Here is a 19,290-nt window from a genome sequence, read left to right on the forward strand (position 1 = left end):
AAAAACAAGCACACTACAATTTTTAACGAGAATAAATTTACCACAAACATCAGAGCAAGATCCGCAAATCGTCACCTCATCTTAACATTTGATTTAAAACAAAAAAAAACACATAAAGGAACAAAAAAAAAAAGAAACAATTGTTGGTTTGTTATAAATCGGAGATGATTTAACATATAGTTTAAAAGCAACATAAACACATATGTTGATAATATAATAAACTGTAACCATATGGTCATATGAATCAATAGAAATAGAGTTATGTTGCTGTTAAAAACACTGTATGCACAGAAGGAATATACAAATTTTTAATAAAATCATAAAAATAAATATAACACGTTCATTGAAACAATCAAATACAAATCAGGTTCGGTTATGAGTTAAACACTATTAAAAGCAACCATGATATAAATATAATAATAAAGTAAACAGTTCAGTTAAATCACAGAAACACAAATTTTTTGACATAATAATTTAACAGTCATTTAGAATAAATAAAAATAGTTATGTTTATGATTGACACTCACAAAATCTAAAAGACAAACACATTTTATAATATAATAATTTAACATTTCCATTTAAAATAAATAAAAATAGTTGTTAGATTTAAACTTTAAAAAAGCAACCATTATATAATATAAGAGTAAAATCATTTAATGGAAAACACATAAATACACAATGTTTAAATATAGTAATTAAACCTTTTTTTAATTTTTTTTAATGAAATGTTTAAAGTTATTAATATTAAAATTGTGTTATTGTGTTTTTAAATTAACTTAAATAATTAGATTGAATAAAAATTGTATTTAGAACATGGTTGCGGAATCCCTCACTCAAGGGGGCAATGCTCATGTAACAGAGGAAAGACTGGCGGCAGGGCTTGTGATCTTTTGAGTCGAAAGACACAAAAAGAGATGTTCTGTGAGACAGCAGCTTTATGGCAGAAGTGAATTGTGTCAAGTATAAACACTCATCCAGATACAGCACATCCGTTGAAACACATTGGGTATGTCCCTTTATTTGGCCTCTGCTCAGTTGTTTGCTGTCTGCAGCTGAGGTTTCTGGAGGTCTTCTTCCTGGATCTGCAGTACATCCTCATCTGTATTTGGCTATGGTCAACATTGATTTTTGAATAAAAATTGTTTAGGCATTCTCCCAAACTTTTTAAAACAACCGCTGGTCATTAAAAACTTATGGAAAGTGTTGCTCCTGCATTGTCTGCAGTTTGTTTGCATCCTCCGTGGGTGCTCTGGAACTCGGCCGGGGCCTCTTGAGGTGTTCTGCCTGGATCTTAATCTTTCCCTTATTTTACCCAGATTTTCAAGATTTGAAAAGATATAAGTCAGTTACATGTTTCCAGCATTGATAAATATGTCTGATCATCACCCTAAAAATTAAAATTCTGTAAGTTAAACCAAATAATGAACATGCGCCTAAAACCTTATTTAAACATTAAGCATTTATTAATGACTAGATGGCTTGGTAAACGTTAACACGCGAGCTGCTCTCTGCTGTCATTGTCTGTCATTTAAGACAGGACAACGCGCTCCGCATTATCATTAGCAGGTTAGCTTTAAAGCATCTTAACATGAGCATGTACTTAATCCAGTGGCTAATGTTATTAACATTAACATGCGTTTACAATGATCATGTATTTAATTCTTCGTGGTAATGTCATTGCTAGCGCAACGGCTAACATTAACATTAACATGGTAGCATTAGCATGTATTTAATTCTTTGTTGGCTAGTGGCTAATTAACATTAGCATGTTGAATTTAGCATTTAGAAGTAGGATGTATTTGTTTATTCGTGGCTAAGGGTAAGTTCGCTGCGTCTGTGCTAGCAAGTAGCGTTAGCATGTTTTAGTTGTTATGTAATACATTTTATGGCATGCTAATGCTAGTGTTGACGCGTCAGCAATTACCATTTGCGTAAATTTTAGCTTTGGTGTAATGTTAACACGTTACTGTCTTTAAGCTAGTGCAACGCGCAGCTGCTCGGCTGTCTTTGGCGCAACTAAAAATTAATATTACCATATTAACATTAGCATGTCTTCTTAGTGACTATAAATTATGGGCTAGTCACTGACTGCAGCACTTAACATTAGCAGGTTAACATTAACAGGTATTAATTCCTAGTGGCTAATACTAATTAGCTTTTAGCAGGTTAACATTAACATGTTAAACCATGATCATGTATTTAATTCTTATGGCGATCGGGATGTTGTAACGATACACTCAACTCACGACTCGATGTCGAGTCACGATTTTTTGTACCACGATACGATTTTTCACGATTTATTTAAAATCAAAATAAGCTACAGACAAATTATGACAATAAATTATCTTTTTATTTGTAGGAAAAAAAACCTCTCTTTACAGAAGAAACTCCTCAAACAGTTTGTGTTCTTATTAGGGCTGCCAGAACAGCTGATCTGACCATACCTTTCAGCTTGAATATGAGCTACTGAAAATAAAAAACAACAAGATGATAGCTCATTACCCCTTAATGAGAGTCCACGGCCCCGGGAAACAGGCGAGGGTCCGGGCGCTGTGTAAACACCGAGCGGTCGCGTTCGTGTGTGTGTGTCGTGTTTGTGTTTTGTGTGAGAAGAGAGAGAGAGAGAGAGAGAGAGAGAGAGAGATAGAGACTGTGTGTGTGTGTGTGTGTGTGTGTGTGTTTTTGTGTGATGAGGGAGAGAGAGAGAGAGAGAGAGAGAGACTGTGTGTGTGTGGTGGTGTGGTGTGTGTTGTGTGTTGTGTTGTTTTTGTGAAATGAGAGAGCGAGAGGAGAGAGAGGAGAGAGAGCTGATGTGTGTGTGTGTGGTGTGTGTGGTGTGTGTGGTGTGTGTGTGTGTTGAGGAGAGAGGAGAGAGCGAGAGAGAGAGAGAGAGAGAGAGAGAGAGAGAAGACTAATGTTCGCTTAGCATGTCTTTACAGCTAGCGCTAATGTGCTAGTGCTCTGCTGTCTCTGTCGGCCATTTTACACAGACAAGTTCAATGAAGCCAATAACTGCTCAAATGGCCACTGGGCTCTGCAACTGTTGTCAGTTGGAACGGCAGTTGAAAATCCTGACAGAGAGAGAGGGAAATGCTGAGACCATCCCTCGAAGAGGAGGGCTCTTGGCCAAACCGTATTTCCAATCATTGAACCGACATAACTGGGGGCATCGCATGCCCTTCCTGATCGTTTTACATAGTTATTTTTGTGTCGATAAATGGAAGAAACGTGCCCTCAGGAGCAAGAGAGAGAAACGTTACTTCTGCCTTCCTTAAGAAATTTCCCTCCTTTTTTAACATGGGAGTGAATGAGGCTGGGATGGGAGTACTCGATCAGTTAGCCTGTATGGAGCCAAAACTATAAAGAGACAGCTTCAACAGTGTTATCACTGCGTCACCTCGAATTTTCCTACCTTTGGGGGCATAATCATGTCTGTAGTGGGACATTTGAGGCCACGGTAGTCGAATACGTTTATTTTTTTCACTGATTTTTCTCCCTGCTCCTCACTCAAGCTGATGATGTCATCCACTCTAGCTCAAACATTCCGCCACATACACACCCATTATAACCCAGAAATTTGACTAAAAACCTGCTCAACTTTGAGCCTTGATAGTTTAAAAAACGGTTAAAAGCTGTCGATGAGTGTCGTGAATCCCTGAAGATAAGGAAGCATCTCCGTTTTAAAGTTCAAATGCAGTCTCTCGGTTAAAGTATGCCAGAGCAGTTCATTGTTGAAAATGTCTGTTGAAATGTACTTTTTTTCAGGCCTCCCCAGTCATTCCTTATGGGAAATTTTTCGCAGTTTTTCCAGAATAAATTCGCGAAAAACACGCGAATCTCTTAGAAAAGTAATAGCACTCGGTTCGGGATCAAGACGCACGTTTGATATATAATTGTTGGGGTCCTCTACCGCTGCGGGCCGCATTCATGTTCGAAAAAGGGCGGAATGAATAATAATATAATATTGCCATGAAAACACGCAGAAGAACAATAGTTGACGAGTGTCGTAGGCACTCGTCACTAATAAAGATTTGGATAACAATAGTGCCCTTTGGGAACCCACACCAATAAGCCCGAGAGGTTTTAAAGAGTGTGCTCTTTCAGGCACACTCAATAAAAATAGCAATTGGCAGGACCATATCACAAGATGCAGCGACAATCCCTGATTCTGGTGTACCCATGATCCATTGAAACCTGTGAGATGAGAAAGCACAAAAACTTGGAAGAAGTTAGATGATAATGATAATTTCTAAAGAAATTTTGAGTGTGCCTGACTCTGGCCCTGTCGCCCCCATACATTATTACTGACACTGCTCCGCAAATTCAGTACTAGAAAATTCCTGCAGAAATTTTGAGAGTGACGAGTGGGCTGTTGCCGGGGCTCTGAATTCAAAAAGCACACCTCAAATAGAGACACAAAAGCTTAAAAAAAGGAGGGGGTAGTCGATCAGTTAGCGTGTAGTGGGCCAAAACTATAACAGAGACAGCTTCAACAGTGTTATCACTGCGACCGCCTCGAATTTTCCTACGTTTTGAGCGTATAATCATGTCTGTAGCTGTGCATTTGCGGCCACAGTCGTAGTTTACAAATTAATTTTTCGACAACTTTTTCTCTCCCTCTCCACTATAGTAATGACATCACGCACTCTAGCTCTCGAAAGTTCTCGCAATACACACCCATTCATTTTTTGGCGATTTTTGGCAAAATCGTTTGCCGAAAAGTCATAGGCATCGATTTGGTCGTTTTGATACCCGTTTGATACCTGTTTTGTGTATGTGCGACAAAAACTCTGGGAGGAGTAGCGAACCGAAAAAAACACAGAAAAAACGGAAGACGAATAAGAATAAGAATCGGAATAAGCTCAAGAGGTTTTAAAGAGTGTGCTCTTTCAGGCACACTCAATAAGCGCGGTGGATAACATATAGTGTGCGCTTTCAGAATTACAGTAATTCAGCCTTCTATATGTAATCATTAATCCTTACTCCCCCTCTCTCTCCCCCTCTCTCTCTCTCTCTCTCTCTCTCTAGGAGACTTGGTGAAGTTCGACGCTGAGGGCAGTTGCTGCTCTCTTTTGAACCGCCGTTCTGTCTATTGACAGTTTTGTCATGGCGTCCTGCTTGATCAGTGGTTGGGTTGCTCTCTCCCTGAAGAAAAACTTATGGCTAAGTGCTCCAGGTAAATCTAACATTCTTTAATTGAAACAAATTCTTTTAAATCCAGATAATATATCAGGGGCGGCTGTGGCTCACAGGCAGAGCGGGTCGTCCCCTAATCAGATGATCGGCGGTTCAATCCCCCGGCTCCCCGGTCTGCATGCCGAAGTGTCCTTGGGCAAGATACTGAACCCCAAGGCTGTGCCATCGGTGCCATCGGTGTATGAATGTGTATGAATGCTTAAATCCTTAAACTGATGAGCAGCAGTTGGCACCTTGCACGGTAGCCAATGCCATCAGTGTATGAATGTGTGTGAATGGGGTGAATGAGATATGTAGTGTAGAGCGCTTTGAGTGGTCGGAAGACTAGAAAGGCGCTATATAAGTACAGTCCATTTACCATTTACCATTTACCATATCTAGTGTTTAACCAGGGTTAGAGTTACTTTCACTCATAGCAGTTGCCTTTTGTCAGTTTTACTTTTTTAGATGTTTACTACCACCACTTATGTGTCCTCCTTTTAGTTGCTGAATTGGTCTTAAATTTACCATATTAAAGGAAAAGCACAGTGAAAAAAGCAGCCTCATGAGTAAATTCTACTAAATCAGATTTTCAGAAATGAAATGTAAAACATTTTACACATGCCTCACTTTAATAACGTGTGTTGCAATACATTTTAGTCTAATTTTCAGCTTTATTTTTTATGAACAGACACATTACAGACATTTTCATTTTGGAATGTAAAACAGCAAAGATAAACTACATTTCCCTTCATGCACTAGGAATGATGAGAAATAATGGCTATTACTAAGATATGTCATAATGCAAACCAAGGTAGCACACCTGTCCTGGAGATGCTCTGCAACACCATCGTAGCTGAGGATGCTAATGCTCTAATTGTAGTAGCATAAAGTATATAGTACAAGTATTTAGGAGCTCAGTGTTTAATTTATCTATCTCAGTGTTTATCAGACAGGACAGTGTTCTGCCATCATGTCAGTATATCCATAACAGTATGTGGACATTACTACCTTAAAGGATATATAAATATCATGGATTGGATTGGATCGAGCATCTGTGGACTTCATGAGACCATGTTTCAGTGAAAATAGACTAGCATTCTGTAGTCAGTGTAAATATTTGACTGGATGTCTTTATAACTTGTGTGCATGCTTCTCAGAGGCTGGTGATTCAGTGATGTCTCAAAGGTCCTCTCTTCTGTTAGTCATTAATAGGTTAATTTGTTTGAGTCAGATTTACTAGTTACAGTTCACCACTAGAGATGGTCAGACTTTATGTTACAATATAAAGTCTCCAGTGGTAAACTTACTGTAACAGAGCTTATTAAAAGACCATTTTGACAAAAAACTATTGAAATAAAATTAACTCTCTGGTCGTGAGTCCTGAATAGAACTAAACCTGAATAGACATATAAAGTCCATCCTAAACCATTTTGTCCAGTAGAAAAAAACAGGTGACTGGTATTGTGGAGAAATTGCTAAAGTCAATGGTCAATGGTGAGGTCAAGAGGGAAGAAAGTGTTCAGAAGCCTCTGATGTCTTATGCTGTAATATTTATTGAAGCTTGGCCAAGGAGAATTAGAGACTCTCTCAAAGTACATCAGAAGTGCCTGAGTATTTCTCACATTCTGCCAAACTCATGCTGGTGGATAGACTTTAAACCCTTACATATAACACCACAAATACTATATGCCCAGAATTAGTCAAAGAGAATGTTTTTACCCATCGAGGTGTTATTTGTCAGCACATTTTTGTCTAGAGACACTGTTGTCTGTTTACGTTAATTAGAACGTCAACGGAAAGCTATCTATTATGCTTAGGATGGCAACATTAGGTCTCTTTAACCCTGGCCACCACAGTGTTGAGACTGGCACCTACTGTTCTCAATCAAAGCCAAACAACTACTACTGCCGAGGACCTCAAGGCCCACACATGACCTTGTGCAACCTAAGGATAGAAAATTCCATAACAACTGGAAGTGCTGGACCTCATTGCTGCCTTCACCTTCACCATTTTTAACCTGTAATTCCACCTTGGCTCATTTATTCAGTTTCCTAATGCAACATCAATCAAGCTATAAAGCCTGTAGAATTTGGCAGTGTTGTCACAAATGTCAGCAGTTAAGTTCTGCTATTAAGTAAAAAAAAAGAAAAGAAAAGAAAAAAATACAGCAACCTGCAGCAGAGTTTTAACTTTTGGAGAAAACACAACCTGATGTCACACTGCAGTGGCTAATCTTTGTTTTTCTCGTACAGTAATTTAAGTTTATCCGGATTGTGAATGCACATTCATATATACTATTACCATATATTCTCAGCAATGGTATGTCCATGGTATGTGAAGTCCATGTTGTGGGAGATGCAGTGGTATTTCACTGCATGCACAAAGGTGAGTGCATAATTGACCAGAATGTCCAATAAATCCACTGATGGAAGGAGAGACAAGTTAGAAATAAGGCTGTTATACCTGTTCAGCTCCAGGTACCGAATTAACAGAAAAGTGCACCAACACACCAAGGCAGCCATCCAGAGCACCATCTTCATTATGTGCAGTATCATTGACATATCCATTGAATATTTTGGATTAACTACGTATAAACATTTCTGTAACTTAAATTTGATATTGATATTTTTTCACCTACATTGGAGTGTAGTACTTGCTGCACAAGAATATGCTAAATGGACTGTACTTACATAGCGCCTTTCTAGTCTTCTGACCACTCAAAACACTTTACAGTATGTATCTCATTCTCCCATTCACACTGCTCATCAGTTTGAGGAGCTAACCATACATACACATTCACACACTGCATACGCACAGCTATTTGGTATCTTGCCCAAGGACACTTCGGCATGCAGACTGGAGGGGATCAAACCGCTGATCTTCTGATTAGTGGACGACCCGCTCTACCTCCAAGGGGCGGAATATTGCTTGGGATAAATAAAGTTCAAACTAATTTCATCTTAGATTATTTATTGTGTTTTCTATGTTTTCTGTACCAGTGTGCAGATATATCAGCAAGGCAGCAGCAAAGAGCCAGGTAGAGTTTGACTTTGACGGACCCTCCATGAAAACGTCAGTCCCTGGACCACGTTCACAAGTAATCTACAGATGCACCCACACAAATCAGTTTGCTGATTCCCTCTCCATGTATTACTAACTATAACTAACTTTTATTCAATCTGTAGGAGCTGACAAAACAACTGGGAGATATCCAGGTGAGCAGAGACTGTGTATCTGCATGTCTGTGTGACTGCATGTGTGCTCTCTATGAGATACAGATTATGATACACCAAGAATATGAAAATGCTGTTCCAGTTTTCTACTTAAAAAACAACCATAATCTGCATATCGCAAATTTTTGAATGTTTCACAAATGTTTAAATTTACAGAGTTGCAATGTCATATAATCACACTCAAAGGAGGATCAGTGATGATGCAGGCCATTTGTGAAATAAAGCGTAACTATTTTTATGGATGCATAGGTGGTTGTGTTTAGTTCAGATGGTAACTTCAATGTGAATTTCATCCTACACTGAGGTGTACCCATCACAAGTTGCTGAATGAAGTAAAACTAATAGAAAATGTATGTCTGCATATAAAAACTGTCAGCTTGATGTATTTAAGTCCAAAGCTCCAAGACATCTGCAAATGTATATATGTTTTAAACCTGAGTATGAGTTATCCTGGGATCAGACCACATAATATCAGCCTGATAATAGCTTCACCCTACAGACATGAATCAAATCAAATCAAATCAGATTTTATTTGTATAGCCCAAAGTCACAAAGTATGTCAACAATGTCAAAAGACAGGGTCTGCCTGCATAGTGCTTATCTTATTATAACAGGATATACAGGTCTTTGCAAGATGAAGCCACGGTTTGGGCTGCAGCTCTCCAGCAACAAAGACTAGATAAGATGGTGCCTGACCATGAAGAGCTTTGTAAGTAAGGAGAATGATTTTGAATTCTATTCTAGATTTAACAGGTAGCCAGTGGAAGGAAGCCAGAATGGGAGAGATGTAATCTCTGATCTTGATTCCTGTCAGAACACGTGCAGCAGCATTCTGAATTAACTGCAAAGTCCTAAGAGATTTATTGGAGCAGCCTGATAACAAAGAGTTACAATAGTCCAGCCTAGAAGTAACAAACACGTGGACTAGTTTTTCTGCATCCGCTTGAGAGACAATGCGTCTGATTTTAGTGATGTTACGTAAGTGGAAGAATGCAGTCCTCGGAATTTGGTTTATGTGGATGTTAAAGGACAAATCCTGATCAAAATCATCTCCAAGATTCTTTACAGTGGAGCTGGAGGCCAGGGTGATCCCGTCTAAAGTAACTAAGTCTCTAGAAAGAGAGTTTCCGAGGTGTTTGGGTCCAATTACAAGAACTTCAGTTTTGTCTGAATTTAACATAAACATTTTTTAGGTCATCCAACTTTTTATATCCTTGAAGTTTGGAGTTTAGTTAACTGATTGCTTTCATCAGGCTTGATTGATAAATATAATTGGGTGTTGTCAGCATAACAATGAAAATTAATGGAGTAATTTCCTAATAATGTTCCCTAAAGGAAGCATATATAAACTGAATAGAAGTGGTCCTAGTACAGAACCTTGTGGAACTCCATGACAAACTTTGGTATGCATAGAGGATTCATCATTGACGTAAACAAACTGAGATCGATCTAAGAAATACGACTTAAACCAGCTTAGGGCGGTTCCTTTGATGCCAATTTGATGTTCCAGTCTCTGTAAAAGAATTTGATGGTCAGTGGTGTCAAATGTGGCACTAAGATCTAACAGGACAAGTACAGAGATGAGTCCTTTGTCTGATGCCATTAGGAGGTCATTTGTAACTTTGACTAGTATGGTCTCTGTGCTATGATGCACTCTAAAACCTGGCTGACAATCCTCAAGTAAATTATTCTTATGGAGAAAGTCACACAGCTGGTTAGCTACAGCTTTCTCAAGTATCTTAGACAGAAAGGGAAGGTTTGATATCAGCCTGTAATTGGCTAAAACCTCTGGGTCTAGAGTGGGCTTTTTAAGAGGAGGTTTAATTACAGCTACCTTAAAGGACTGTGGTACATATCCTGATAATAAAGACAGATTAATCATATCCAATAAAGAATGACTAACTAGAGGTAAAACATCCTTGAGCAGCCTGGTTGGGATGGGGTCTAAGAGACAGGTTGACGGCTTAGCTGCAGAAATGATTAAAGTTATTTGATGAAGGTCGATGGGAGAGAAACAGTCTAAATACAGTCGTCCCTCGCTATAACACGGTTCACTTTTCGCGGACTCGCTGTTTCGCGGATTTTTTTAGTGTAATTTTGCATGCTTTTTTTCACAGCGTACTGTACAGTATGAACGCGCTTTGTGTTCTGCGTCCTAAATTGGCTAAGGGAGAACCACACATGTGTTTTGCGTCCTGATTAACTAAGGGAGTACTGTACAAAATGCGTGTAAAAAGGTGTATAAAAGTGTGTGGTTAGGGGTTTTACGGCCTTAAAACATGTATAATAATTGTAAAACTTACCCTATTTTCACGACCATAAGGCGCACCGTACGAAAAGGCGCAGTCTCAGTTATGTGTGCCATTACTGTATTTAACACACACATACAGGGCGCACCGTACGAAAAGGCGCAGTCTACACACACATATGGCGCACCGCCTTACAACAACACACACACAAGCATACAAGGGTGCGTATTTAATAATAGAGCAGGAGCAAAACTGAGTTTGATTTATTTAAGTCTTTATTACAAAGTACTAACATTTTTTAAGCACATTACCACAGCACACATTAGCACATTGCCGGTAATTGTCATTAATCAAACCCATCGAAGTCCTCATCCTCCGTTTCTGAGTTAAACAGCTGCGCTAAATCAAATATGCCAGTTCCACTTTCTTCGCTGTCAGAGTCACTTTCCGTGCCGTGCGGCCCCTCGGAAATGATGCCGGCTTTTGCGAAAGCTCGAACAACAGTGCCAGTAGACACGTTAGTCCACGCATCTACAATCCATCCGCAAACGGTGGCGTAACTTGCCCGGCGCTGCCCGCCACTCTTTGTGAAACTGTGGTCTCCATCGGTCATCCATCGCTCCCACGCCGCTCGCAGCCTTACTTTGAACGGCCGGTTCACACCGATGTCCAGCGGTTGGAGTTCCTTTGTCAGACCTCCCGGAATAACAGCAAGTGCAGCGTTCATTTGTTTCACTTCTTTTTTCACATCGGCTGTGAGATGGGCACGCATAGAGTCACAGATCAACAGCGATGGTGATGCGTGGAAAAAACCACCTGGTCGCCTTACATACACCTGCCTCAGCCACTCTTTCATCATCTCTTCATCCATCCAGCCCTTTTCATTTGCCTTAATAATGACTCCTGCTGGAAACGTCTCTTTAGGCAAAGTCTTTCTCTTAAAAATCACCATAGGCGGCAGTTTCTGTCCATCAGCGTGGCAGCCAAGCACAACAGTAAATGACGACTTTTCATACCCCGTTGTGCGTATCGCTACCGTACTGGTCCCCTTCTTCTCCACCGTGTGAGTCACCGGGATGTCGAAAGTGAGCGGCACCTCGTCCATGTTGGTGATGTGGCTGGGCTGAATGCGTTTGTCGGCGATGTGTTTGCTGCAGTAGGAGCGGAAATTCGCCAGCTTTTCAATATAATCCGCCGGACGTTGCTGCGCTACCGTTGTCCTAGTCCGGATGGAAAAATGGCACCGTTTCATAAAACGAAAGCACCAAGACGGACCTCCTTGAAAATGTTCAATTTTCATTTCTTCCACTAGCGTTACTGCTTTTAGTCGAATAGTGACCGTCGAAACGCTCCCCCCACTCGTTCTTTGGTCGATGATCCACTGCTCAAGTCTTTCCTCCAAGTCGGGCTACCTCGCCTTATGTCCCCGGAAACTCAGCTGCGTCTTCTTCACCTGTCGGAGTTCGTTTCCCAGCCTCCTCCACTTGCGAACCATCGATTCATTAATCTTAAATTCTCTCGCGGCTGCTCGATTTCCATGTTCCTCCGCGCAGTTTATAACCTTCAGTTTAAACTGTGCTTCATACGCGTGTCTCTTTGCCATTTTCAGGGTTGTTAAGACAACAATGTTCTGCATAAAGCACATACCTGTTCTTTTATACACGCCCATACTTCCCCCTTTAACGTTCTCATGTTGGTCTCAACTACGTCCGCAATCACGCCCATACTTCCCCCTTTAACGTTCTCAACACAGGTTTAACAACACACATAGGGCGCACTGCACTATAGGGCGCGCCGCACATTTTGAAAAAAATATAAGACGTTTATATGCGCCTTATGGTCGTGAAAATACGGTACTTCGCGGATTTCATTTATTGCGGGTTATTTTTAGAATGTATCCCCCGTGATAAATGAGGGACTACTGTATATATCAGGATTAACAGCTGTTTCCAAACTTGCTCTATTAGAATGCAGATCAATGCCTGTTGAGGGCAAGGGGTGATGGATTTTGACTCTAATAGTTATAATTTTATCATTAAAGAAGCTCATGGAGTCATTGCTACTTAGACCTAAGGGCATAGATGGTTCAGTAGAGCTGTGATTCTCTGTTAGCCTGGCTACAGTGCTGAAGAGAAACCTGGGGTTGTTCTTATTCTCCACTATTAATGAAGAGTAGTAGGCTGCTCTGGCAGTACGGAGAGCGCCTTCCTGTATGTTTTAAGATTATCTTGCCAGACTAGACGTGATTCTTCTGGTTTAGTGGCCATTTGCGTTCAGATTTACGTGTCTCTTGCTTTAATTTATGAGTCTGCTGGCTATACCATGGTGCTAACCTCCTTTGTTTAATTGTCTTAATTGTCAGAGGTGCAATAGAGTCTGGAGTTGTCTGTAATGAGCCTGTAGTACTATCAACAAGATGATCTATTTGTGAGGGGCTAAAGGAAGCCGACAAGTCCACTGTTACTTTGAGACATGGCATTAAATTTAATACTGAAGGAATCACCTCCTTAAATTTGGCTACAGCACTGTCGGATAAACATCTGCTGTAGGAGTTTCTGCAAAAAGGCTTATGATCCAGTAGTATGAACTCAAAGGTTATTTAAAAATGGTCAGACAGAAGAGGATTCTGTGGAAAGACTATTAGATGATCAATTTCAATGCCATTGTTACGTTTCCTTTTATAAGCAGAAACAATAACGCTGACAACCAACAACGAAAGAACTCAGGGAAGACAAGAGGCAGTCAAAAAGATATTTATTTTCCATTTCTAAAGGAAAAAGGTGAACAACAAATGTAGGTTTTGAAACGTATGGGGGGAGCAAGAACTGTGGGGGTTGTGCCAAACAAAATAACCAAAGTACAAAAATAGGGCCTAGCTCAACCTTCTCTGGGAGCAACAAAAAGAACAAACAAAAACGCCTGACTATCTGGTCTACCAAAATATCTGAAAAGAATAAAAATACACCGGAGGCAACAACCCATAACCTAGTGAGATAACAACAATTACTTTCTGTGTGCACGAATGTACAGGGTACCCCAGCCTTACCTCAGTCCCCCAAAGGGGGGACAAAGGGAGGAAGAAGAGAGAGAAACAAAAACCTGTACATGTAACAGCCATGAAGTGCTGGGAACAAAGATCAGTGTAGACACAAGTGGTTTTATCCAATCTCTTGTGTCATCATGGAAGACAATCTGTGGGACACATATATTAACTAAAAGACTTGTCTAGACTAGACTAGATACTTTTATACTTTATCATTTTACAGGGTAATTAAACACCCATTGACTGTGAGTGATTCCATTCCATTAGTTGTTGATAGGAAGGAACATATGGTTCTACCTCTAAAAAATATACAGTCAGGTCCATAAATGTTGGGACATCGACACAATTCTAATCTTTTTGGCTGTATACACCACCACAATGGATTTGAAATGAAACATACAAGATGTGCTTTAACTGCAGAATTTCAGCTTTATTTTGAGGGTATTTACATCCAAGTAAGGTGAACGGTGTAGGAATTAGAACAGTTTGTATATGTGCCTCCCACTTTTTAAGGGGCCAAAAGTAATGGGACAAATTAACAATCATAAATCAAACTTTCACTTTTTAATATTTGGTTGCAAATCTTTTGCAGTCAATTACAGCCTGAAGTCTGGAACACATAGACATCACCAGATTCTGCGTTTCATCCCTGGTGATGCTCTGCCAGGCCTCTACTGCACTGTCTTCAGTTCCTGCTTGTTCTTGGGGCTTTTTCCTTCAGTTTTGTCTTCAGCAAGTAAAATGCATGCTCAATCGGAGTCAGGTGATTGACTTGGCCATTGCAGAACCTTCCACTTCTTTGCCTTAAAAAACTCTTTGGTTGCTTTCGCAGTATGCTTCGGGTCATTGTCCATCTGCACTGTGAAGTGCCGTCCAATAAGTTCTGAAGCATTTCGCTGAATATGAGCAGATAATATTGCCTGAAACACTTCAGAATCCATCCTGCTGCTTTTGTCTACAGTCACATCATCAATAAATACAAGAGAACCAGTTCCATTGGCAGCCATACATGCCCACACCATGACACTACCACCACCATGCTTCACTGATGAGGTGGTATGCTTTGGATCATGAGCAGTTCCTTTCCTTCTCCATACTCTTGTCTTCCCATCACTCTGGTACAAGTTGATCTTTGTCTCATCTGTCCATAAGATGTTGTTCCAGAACTGTGAAGGCTTTTTTTTAGATGTTGTTTGGCTTAACTCTAATCTGGCCTTCCTATTTTTGAGGCTCACCAATGGTGTACATCTTGTGGTGAACCCTCTGTATTCACTCTGGTGAAGTCTTCTCTTGATTGTTGACTTTGACACACATATACCTACCTCCTGGATATCTGGCTAACTGTTGTGAAGGGTGTTTTCTTCACCAGGGAAAGAATGCTTTGGTCATCCACCACAGTTGTTTTCCGTAGTCTTCCGGGTCTTTTGGTGTTGCTGAGCTCACCGGTGCGTTCTTTCTTTTTAAGAATGTTCCAAACAGTTGATTTGGCCACACCTAATGTTTTTGCTATCTCTCTGATGAGTTTGTTTTGATTTGGCTTGCTTCATTTAGTGACAGCTTATTGGAGCTCATATTGAGAGTTGACAGCAACAGATTCCAAATGCAATAGCATACTTGAAATGAACTCTAGATCTTTTATCTTCTCCTTGTAAATGGGATAATGAGGGAATAACACTCACCAGGCCATGGAACAGCTGAGTAGCCAATTGTCCTATTACATTTGGTCCCTTAAAAAATGGGAAGCACATATACAAACTGTTGTAATTCCTACACCGTTCACCTGATTTGGATGTAAATACCCTCAAATTAAAGCTGAAAGTCTGCAGTTAAAGTACATCTTGTTCATTATTTCAAATCCATTGTGGTGATGTATAGAGCCAAAAAGATTAGAAATGTGTTGATGTCCCAATATTTATGGACCTGACTGACTAATTATGTGTGTGTCACACACATGTACATTTATTATTCATTTGTGTCTGCTCAATCAATCAATTCTACTGTATGCTGTTTTTAATACAGAATGTTTCTCTTCCTAGAATGTTGGTGCAGTCAACTTCTTCTGTAACTATGAGGAGAGCAGGGGGAACTACTTGGTGGATGTGGATAACAACCGCATGCTGGATATCTACACTCAGATCTCCTCGATCCCAATTGGTTAGTAGCAAAATATCCAAACACAGACTACATTGATGCAAAAATCACAAAAATATAAAACTACAAATAATACTTACTTTGGCGTAGTGGGATAAGCGGCCGCCCCATGTGTAGAGGCTACAGTCCTCGCTGCAGCTGGCCTCGGTTCGAATCCCGCATCGGACGGCCCTTTACTGTGTGTCATTCCCCCTCTCTCTGCCCCCTGCTTCCTGTCTATCTTCAGCTGTCCTATCATTAAAGGCATAAAAGGCCAAAAAAATTATCTTAAAAAAATAATAATAATAATAATTCCTGTTCATTTATTTGCACTTACTGAGGAGTTGGCAACACTGGTTCTGTGTGTTTTGATCCGGCTTAATAACTACATGACTGCCGAAGCTCCGGGTTGCCAGATATGAAACGTGTTATAGCCATGGAGGCAAGTAAAGTAGATCAATTAAATTAATGTTAGATTCTGCGTGACCTAAAAAGCTCCATGAGCAGACACGTGGTTAAACATGCTAAATATTAGAGATGATTTGAAAGATAAAGTCGTTTAGAGCTCAGAAGCAAGCTTTTTTTTCTGTGGGTTTCCACCTGCCTTCCTCTGTGAATCAAAAAATATCGCCACCATCGTCGCTTTCTTTTTAATCTTGTGGACGCTGTAAGATTGTGATGTGACAGAGATGCTGACCCACAGTGCATCATGGAAAGTGATAAAGATATTGTAAAAGTTAGATCACTGTAATGTCTTTATGGAGGACTGGACAGGTCGTGGTGACTTTTTCACGTATAAATTTATCAATTATTTCCTTCGTAAAGTTTCTAAAGACACTACCTACAACACCACTGTGGGAATTTATAAAGTCACTGAGTTTAAGTATTGAAATCAGTTTATGTAATCATCATTTGTAAACATTGGGACCTACTCAGCTTTTAATGCCAGAGAAGGAGGCTGCTTTCCCAGGGAAATGAGACGTAGAGTTCGTAGGTGGGACTGACCGGGTCACAGGTATGGAGTGATTGGAGTTTGCACTCATGTTTTAATATAAACAAAAGGAGCTATCTTTTTGTCTATATTTGGACAATGTATTATGTTGTTAAAATATTATTATACATTGGCATATTTTAGATTGTACATCTTAAACACTGTCCAGTAGAAAAGGGAACCTCTGCACTCTATGCTTTCTACCACAAAAACGAATATCCGGCATACTAAAAGAACTCAAAGACAAATGCCAGACAAATGCCAGGGTTTGGACCGCTCCAGCTTGGCTGTGGTACCAGCCTGATTAACATTATTTTCAATGGTTTCAGCTGAAGGCCTCAGGGCCTCCCTTAGAGAAGAGTTTTTGTTAGAGCTAGGAATTCTAGGACACTTAATTAATTCATCAGTTGAAATGGCCTGACTTTGTAACAATTGTTTGCTTTCTCTTGTAGAAATGATTATAATTTTTTTAGACCATACAAGGCCAGTATTTCACTCTTCACTGTGACCAAAAACATGCAGTGTTGATTAATGAGCTTTACTTTTAGCCAGATAGTTTTCCTCACAAAACTTCATCAATTGTATGGATTTTAATGAATTTTAAAGCCTTAGCAATCACACTTTACATCCTTTCCATGGCACATATGCACAAAGGGGAGAATGCAAATGCCTCAGATGAATGTGTACAGAACAAAGCAGCCTTCCTAAATCTGACCCTGATTTCACCACAAGGACAACTATTTCTTTTTTTCCCAAACCTTCTTAATCTTTTTACAGATAAGATGGTGGTATTTTAAATGTTGCATAGATAAGTTAACATGAAAGTGTCGATAAAGAATATGTCCTATTTGTTCATTGTAGTGGAAATCCCCAGGGTTTGCAGACTAGAGAATTTCCCTCCAGCATTCAAATGATCTACTTTGAAAACAGAATGAGCATAGCAGCCCTTATTTTCTGCTCTCACTTATTTTCTGTCTGTAGCTCAGTAAAAAGCGGCATATTTTATTTGACTTGGTTGGTCATTTTTGGGATTTACAAGCATTGCACTTTGACTCTACTTTTATGTACTGTACCTTTGATTAAATGTTTTTTACATAATTCATCAGATCAACTTGAAATTGAGTTAGTGCGATCTAACGACATTTGGGATGAAAAGTTATTAAAATCTTATTTTCATTAAATGTTTGTAGCCAGGTGTCGAGTCTTGATGCCTGAATCTGAAAGTTGTAAGCTAGTGTACATTGTCTGCATCAAATTGCACCTAAAACTCCTTGGCTGGGCACATCTACATGATAATATTTAGTCATAGTCATGGTGCCACCTACTGGAAATCGAAGATATCTTGTTTTAATCTGATGTACTCTGCCCTACCAAGTTGACCAGAGCACCTTTGTCATGGTGACGCTATGAATGTATCGTATCTATTTTTTACCCCTTTTTCATATTTTTGAGGGGCTAAAGATGCACATGGGTATATCTAAATGGCTCGATAGTGCCTCCTGCAACATTTCAACAAAGCAGCATTGGTGGCACTTTTCACAGAGAGGTGTGGAAATCAGTGGACACACAGACTTGAAAAAAGACTCTTGGAGGTATACTGTAAACCCAACAGAAAGTTGAAAGCTGTTCATTTAATTTGTAATTTAATGCTTAGTGTTTAAGTTAAGTCTGTGTAAAGTTATGTTAGTCGTGATCTAATACTATGCCATTAATTCTACTTTTACAAAGCTTTTAATTTTTCAGTTTTTGTGGACACTGTCAGAGAGGTATTAATTTCACTATTATATTTTCTCCTAAGAAATTTACTTTGCAGTAGTGTTAAACTGGATTGCATTATACTGTGGGCGTTTCTACTATTTTGGCCGCTCCATTTACGTATATTAGAGACATCAATATAATAACACTACACACTAAGACCTCAACAATAAACACAGTAGACTTTTTACCTCTGTCACAGTCAGTCCCCGCTCGCCTACTCCAGTCTCCCAGTTTCCCACCTTGTGTTTGCCACGCCCCTAATCACCACCTTTGCATGTGATTAAAAACTGGTTACCTCCTGTATCTGCCTCCCGAGTCCTGCAGTTGAGTCCTGTGTCCGTGCCTTGTAATAACCTCTTTGACCGTGACAACAAAAACTGAAAAATAAAAGGCTTCATACTATATCTGGACCAATTCATTAAAAACTGTTTTCAGATTTTTGATTGAAGTTATTCATTTAAAACATTATCTTTCAATTTAAAGTTCAGTTCACATAAATGCTCATGAATAAAAATTGTCTTAAGCTATGGTAACCAAAATTGATGCATGTGTTGCGATTCTACATTCCAGCTTTGCTGAGCAGTCCAAAGATATTCTGCCAGTAAGGGCTGCTAGGAATGCAAACATTTTATGTCTTGTAATCAGCTTTATGGATATGTTTATTGTGTATGATCTAGAGTCATGACTCAGTCAATGCATGAAATTTGG

The 19,290-nt window shown here is 39.6% G+C and overlaps 1 protein-coding gene across 1 annotated transcript; it reads left to right on the forward strand.

Annotated features, from left to right (window-relative positions):
- The first annotated feature begins 5,004 nt into the window (after nt 1–5,004).
- On the forward strand, nt 5,005–15,985 carry LOC104940040 (4-aminobutyrate aminotransferase, mitochondrial-like). The gene is made up of 5 exons (XM_027276547.1): nt 5,005–5,176; nt 8,178–8,275; nt 8,364–8,393; nt 15,740–15,857; nt 15,945–15,985. The coding sequence occupies exons 1-5, from the start codon at nt 5,107–5,109 to the stop codon at nt 15,950–15,952; spliced, it is 324 nt and encodes a 107-aa protein (XP_027132348.1). The 5' UTR covers nt 5,005–5,106; the 3' UTR covers nt 15,953–15,985.
- The last annotated feature ends 3,305 nt before the right edge of the window (nt 15,986–19,290 follow it).

Source organism: Larimichthys crocea, unplaced genomic scaffold, assembly GCF_000972845.2.
Source record: "Larimichthys crocea isolate SSNF unplaced genomic scaffold, L_crocea_2.0 scaffold43685, whole genome shotgun sequence".
Lineage (NCBI taxonomy): Eukaryota > Metazoa > Chordata > Actinopteri > Sciaenidae > Larimichthys > Larimichthys crocea.

What these genes read in the sequence shown, in the direction of transcription:
- LOC104940040 (XM_027276547.1), top strand. Translation starts at nt 5,107, where the DNA reads ATGGCGTCCTGCTTGATCAGTGGTTGGGTTGCTCTCTCCCTGAAGAAA. An exon ending in TCCCTGGACCACGTTCACAA is followed by an intron (nt 8,276 to 8,363) that starts GTAATCTACAGA and finishes TTCAATCTGTAG; the next exon opens with GAGCTGACAAAACAACTGGG. An exon ending in AACAACTGGGAGATATCCAG is followed by an intron (nt 8,394 to 15,739) that starts GTGAGCAGAGAC and finishes TTCTCTTCCTAG; the next exon opens with AATGTTGGTGCAGTCAACTT.